Below are 6,021 nucleotides of genomic sequence, written 5' to 3'. Positions count from 1 at the left end.
CCCAGGGTGTGGCGGAGAGACGGACTGGGCGGGCTCCTCTTCCCAGCCCCCCCCGACGCTGGCCGGGGGCTCCCCACGCTACCAGCCCCGTCAGAGATCCGCGGGGAGCGTGGAATTGCGGGGCAGTCCACAGGCCCCGGGGTGCCCCGTGTCGAGGTAAACAAATAGCACGTCCCAGCGGGGAGCCGCGCCAAACAGAGATGGCTGACCTGCACTCCCAAAGCCGGCCGTTTTCTTTTTCACCCCCACCCGAGAGAAAGGAGGCCGCTTTGATGTGGGCGCTTAGCCTGGTGTGGGGGGCGGGGGCCAGGCGGGCGGGGAGCAGTCGGGCTTTGCCCCGCAAGTGAGGCTGGACTGGGGGTGACTTACGGGGTCGCGGGTCTGTGGCAGTCTGACGAGCTTCTCTCTGCCTTTGTGGAAACCTTTGCTGGCTTTCCGTGCCTTTGATGACTGGGCTGATCGCTCGTTCGTTCCCGCGGCCAGGCTTGGGCGCTCTCAGGAGACCACTTCAGTGTCGGCCCCAAAACCTCGAACCTGCTGTCACTTGTTTGTCGATGTAGGATCATTGTTGAAAGATTTATTTGCCTTTTGCTGCTCTTGGAAATGCAATCAATACTCTGGTATCACAGCGCACGGCTCACAGGATCGCGCTGTCTCCTGGCGCGGCTGCTCTGACCCGACGCCATCTTCCCAAAAGCTATGAGGGTACTTTTAAAAGTTCACTCCCACGTGGACTCCCCCACCTGGAAGCGCTGGATTCCGGATACCGACCCACGCCCGCCCCAAGGGCCACGAACTACAAGTCCTATAACTCTTAACTTTTTGATGAACTGCCAAACTGTTTTCCAAGTGGCTGCACCATTTTATGTTCCCATCAGTGATGTGTGAGGGTTTACTTTCTTCTGTACAACCTTGCCAGCACTTTTTGATTATAGCCATCCTGGTGATTATGAAGTAGTAACTCATAGTTTTGAGTTCCTGGTTCTTGAGCTGCTTAATTTCTGGATCCAGAGAGACATTGTCACATAGTAGAAAGAGCACCAGATGAAGTAATAAGAAAACTTGTATTCTAGTCCATATCTAGCCACTTAAGAGCATGTGACCTTAGGCAGGTTACTTTCCTTTTTGAGCTTCGCTGTTCCTATCAAAACTAAGAAAACTATCAGTGTTTGGGATGGGATTGTTTCTTCTTAAGGACTTCTGAGACATTCCTCCAGTCTCCACTCAGCCATCCAGGAAGATATCTCACAGTATGCCACAGTCAGTATTACAGGCTATCTCCTCTCAAGTAATTCTTTAGGCCTTTGCATTCCTTTTCATCCCTTCAACATAAGAATAAAATCTGGAATATCTAAAGGGAAGGCCCTGGACAGAGAGAAAGCCAGTACATTCATTTTTCCTCTGATTAACTGTCACAGCTTCCATTTTGGGGTATAGTGCCATATAGTATTCCTCTCATTCTTAAATGGTTAAAAATTAGTCTTTCTAAAATAAAAGGAGGGGAGACAAAACAAAAAATCTAGATTTCATTACGCTAAGATCACTGAATCCAAGATCACTCATGCAAACAATCCTTAAGACCCTATTCCCAAAAGGGTATTAAAATAAGACTACTGGAAGTTCTTCCTAAAGCTGAAAATAAATGCAAAATCTCTTGTTTAAAAAAAAAAATTTTTTAGTCTTTGTGATTTTGTGAGATCATGAACTTTACCTTTTGCAAACAAAATCTGTGAAGTAGCTTTTCTTCTAGTGTTTTAAATTCAGTTGAGGCTACATTTAACTAAACTTATCTGTATGTATAAAAATATGTATACATTTTTTGTAATTCTGTTTTGACAGATCTTCAGGATTTATTCCACAAGACTGGCCAGGACATGGATGGGAAGCTGACCTACCAGGAAATCCAGAACTCCCTAGGTTCTGCCATGCCAGAACCAGAGAGCTTGAGAGCATTTGATTCCAATGGCGATGGAAGATACTCATTCCTGGAGCTAAGAGTAGCTTTAGGTATCTAGCCTCATCAGGCATATTTTAGAAATGGATATGTACTGTGTACTACCTAATATCTACTTACGTAACAAAAACAACCTTTTACTTACCCATCATTCCTCCAGACCTCCAAACTACTGTAGCAGACACATTGCCACCTTTTAACTTGTTTGAAGAAGCTATATAAAAGTTATTTTTTTAAAAGAAAATATGATTTTCAGAAATCTATGATTTCCTGAAACCAGTAAGATATTACATTTTTAAATTACTAGAAAAAAATAAAGCCCTTTTTTTTTCCCTCTTTCCTTTTTTTGAGGGGAGGAGACCTTATCTTTTAAAACTGGGAAATGTGTATATAGAGAGAATAAGCCACCTTTTATATTTCACATAAACTTGCCTTAAATTAGCTGCACTTTATAGAGACTCAGAAAATGTCTTTTCTTTAAAAGATAGGCCTTTTCTGTTGTAAATATTTAAGAATTGTGCATATTATGTGGAAAGCAGGAAGAATGGTTTTGAACAAAATGTGAACAAATGACTTGTTATTAAAAATTGCTCATCTGATCCTGGGTAGCAGCTGCAACTGTGTTCACATCTCCTTAAGGCATCCCTTGAAGGCCCAGGTGCTGCCATGGGGTTTGGCTGGGGGAATAGATTCAGGGAATGGACACCATGGGGACAGTGCCAACTCCAGGCTCAGGAAAGTAGGATTCTGGTTCTTTGTTCCTATTCCCTCAGCTAATCCCAACCTGGGAACCAGAGAAGTCTTGTTGGGGATTTTTCTCAATTTTAATCCTATTTCAGGGTTTATGAGCATAAAAAGATATCTAGTGGGAGCTACATGCCCTCCTCACCCCCCAAACAAGCTAGATTGTCTTCCTTCACCAACCCACTTAAAGCCATAGCTGGTTCCCACCTCCAGTACCATCTCCATTTTGAATTGTGGGGCTGAAGTCCCTTAATCATTGTCTCAGACTGGCTACCCAGAGCTTTAGAGAACAGCTGTGTCTCTAATTTTGACCCAGGAAACTATATCCCTTGAGATTTTACCTGGGGGCTAACTGAGAACCTGGTATGTTTTTCTGTGGGATGACTAAGGCCAAAAATGAAACATGTGAAATCACATTTGGTTTCCTAACAATTATCAACTCAGAAGTAGTTAGAGTCGTTCTGTCCAGATGATACCAAACTATAGCAGGCACACTTGGAGCAGGGGCCTTCATGTGATGGTACCAAGTTTTTTCCAACTCTAATACAAGCTACAATACTTCTCCCTTTAAATACTTCTGTGAACCTGGCAGGAAAGGTCCCTGAACGGAAGGAGTAATACCTCCGTGTTGAGTCTAGACTTGCCACGTTGTTCCTAGAAGCAGTCTTTGGGCAACACAAAAGGAAAAAAACTTACGTAACTTAACTTTGCTGTAGGCCAATTCAGGGAGAAACTAGAGAAGCTTTCATGGCACAGACTTCTTTAGTAGAGAGCATTTCCATTTTAACTTTGTCCAAGTTGCCCTGTCAGTGTGGATACCTTTAAACATTTAAGGGCTTTTTGTTTTCTTCATGTGATATTCAGCTTGGTGTTGGCTAACCTTAATTTTTTTTTTTTTCTAGAAGCATTAAAATTTAGTTAAAGCAAGATTAAGGCTTTTTTCCGTGAATGTGTCTGCTTATCTCTTTATGGCTTATGCATCTTTCTCCACCGCCCCTTCCCCCCCCCCCCCACCACCCTTAACATTTCCTTTGCCCATCTGAGCTATTACGTTTTGTTGGAAAGATTAAAATATAATAGTACAAAATTAGCCTTTAGCCTGGCACTTTAGGTAACTCAAAGATAACTCTTACTCTTCTGCCTTCCATGCTGCCCGCCCCCCCTTTTTTTTAAAAAACGTATACACCCTTACGGATTTTGTAACAACCAAATAAAATTCTAGCAATAAACTAAATTATACTGCTTTCCTTTGCCCATCTGAGCTATTACGTTTTGTTGGAAAGATTAAAATATAATAGTACAAAATTAGCCTTTAGCCTGGCACTTTAGGTAACTCAAAGATAACTCTTACTCTTCTGCCTTCCATGCTGCCCGCCCCCCCTTTTTTTTAAAAAACGTATACACCCTTACGGATTTTGTAACAACCAAATAAAATTCTAGCAATAAACTAAATTATACTGCTATATTTATATAAATTGTATCTTAAATAGTATGTCTGTACCTGGAAGGTATTTTTTTGAGAACTGATTTATGTGAAATATACTTGAGGGTAATGTAGCTTGTCCTGTTTAGTTTCAAATTCTTATTCATAGGCAGTTACTTTGAGGACACCTTAACTCTTTGTTTTCTTTTGCATCAGACAGCAATATGTGGAGAAGTCAGGTTTCCTTAGTTTGTCTTCTATTCTTCCCACCTTGTGCTTGTCTGGCTAGCATTATCCTTGAGCCAGAGTATAGTACCATCTTATCCCACTACCAAGTTTGGCAAAGATGTTCATGCTGCACTCTCAGACCTGTGAATACCCTTGTCCTGCCTGAGAAAGTACCATATCTCCCAGGCAGAAGTAGGGTATCTTGAACTCCTTTGTCCTGAGTTGAGCAGATTCACTGGTTTAAGAAAAGAGCCCCATAAGCCTGATATTCAGTGCTAATTTGGGATTTTTATGTGTATGTTTTAACTTCCCCACCTTATAACTGTGTTGAGCTGTAGTCAAGCCTCACCTGTCACATCTCAGCTCTGATAGGAAGACTGGACAAATGTGTTTGGTTTTGGTTTTAAATCCTTTTACCTTTTCAGTCTGGCAGCTCCTGCTGCTGCTTTCCTAAGTTACCCAAAGCACTGCTTCTTGGTCATTTTTTCCTTTGCCTTGTACTGTCTGGTATAATGTTTACTTAAAGAGCCTCCCCATAAATCAGAGAGGCATAAAGGGAGTAGAGAAAGAGAAGAACCAAAAGAAGCAAGTATCTCACCTCCAGATGACTGCAGTGTCATCAGAAGAGCAGAGAGGTACCTGGCACTCAGGAATGTATCTGATGCAACAGAGCTGAAGAGTGGACACCTTGCTTATCCTGCTGATGGCTATTTTTCCTTTCTATTGGAGTTTCCTTACTTTACGGTTGCTGGACATAACCGCTTCAGTCCCCCTTGCTGGTCCTATTGGTCGCAGTTGAGCATTTTGACTGTGATGGGCTCATACTCATAATGGCCTGTCGAGTTGTTTTTAGTGACAGCTTTTGTTTGCTGCACACCTCATTGCTTTGCTTACCAACACCAGCTACATGTGGTTCCTTCTTTCATATCCAAATCAGAACACATTGGGGTATTCCTGAGACTATAGAGCATGTATTGTTTGTTATACGAACCTAACCTATCTTGTTGTTTTCTCATCTTAAGAGATGTAAATCTACTTTGTTTTAGTGGAGCTATTTTAGTAATGTAAAAGCAATTTTGGCTCTATTTAGGGAGTGATTTCAAGGTTTCCATGACTTGATTTGAGCTTTGCTTATTTCATATCAGTGATATAGCCATTTTAATTTACCTAAATAAACGTTTCCTTTTTCTGTGTCTGACTAAAGCCTCCCCCACACCCTAGTTACTAAGGAAAACAACACATTTGTTTCAATCCCTATCTTCAGAGACTTCTTACTCCTTTTGAAAGTAAGGATTTACAGATGGTGGGCACAAAGTAATGTACAAGAATCTGCCTTAATCACGGTATCTGGCCAGAAAAAGTGAAGGCTGCGGCTTCAAGCTTTAGGTGGGAGGGAGCAGTGAGCCCCTGCCCCTGTGTCAACCAGGGAAGTTCCACTTAGGCCTGTTTTATATTTTGAGGTTCAGTATAAGAGCATGTTTGCAAAAAAGTTTCACTGCGTTTCTAAAAGAAAGAAAAAAGGCTTGAAATCCATTGTTAAAGAGATCATATAGAGACTGGGGCTTTTTCACACATAGAAAAAGAAGAAAAAATGAACTCTACATGTTTGCTAGATTCTTTTTTTTTTTTTTAATTTTTATTTTGTCAATATACAATGTATATGATTATTATG

The 6,021-nt window shown here is 41.6% G+C and overlaps 1 protein-coding gene across 2 annotated transcripts in view; it reads left to right on the top strand.

Moving 5' to 3' along the window:
• EFCAB14 (EF-hand calcium binding domain 14) overlaps nt 1-2,553 on the top strand; it is a 37,797-nt gene extending 35,244 nt beyond the window's left edge. For both annotated transcript variants that reach the window (XM_008566458.1, XM_008566460.1), the window contains one exon: nt 1,840-2,553. In XM_008566458.1, the coding sequence (XP_008564680.1) occupies nt 1,840-2,015 (176 nt within the window). In that variant the 3' untranslated portion in view covers nt 2,016-2,553. The remainder of the gene's footprint in view (nt 1-1,839) is intronic.
• Nucleotides 2,554-6,021: the final 3,468 nt, after the last annotated feature.

This window comes from Galeopterus variegatus, unplaced genomic scaffold (genome assembly GCF_000696425.1).
Source record: "Galeopterus variegatus unplaced genomic scaffold, G_variegatus-3.0.2 Scaffold242, whole genome shotgun sequence".
In the NCBI taxonomy this organism is placed as follows: Eukaryota; Metazoa; Chordata; class Mammalia; order Dermoptera; family Cynocephalidae; genus Galeopterus; species Galeopterus variegatus.
Note: the sequence above shows the minus strand (reverse complement) of the source record. Positions and strands in the feature narration are given on the sequence as shown.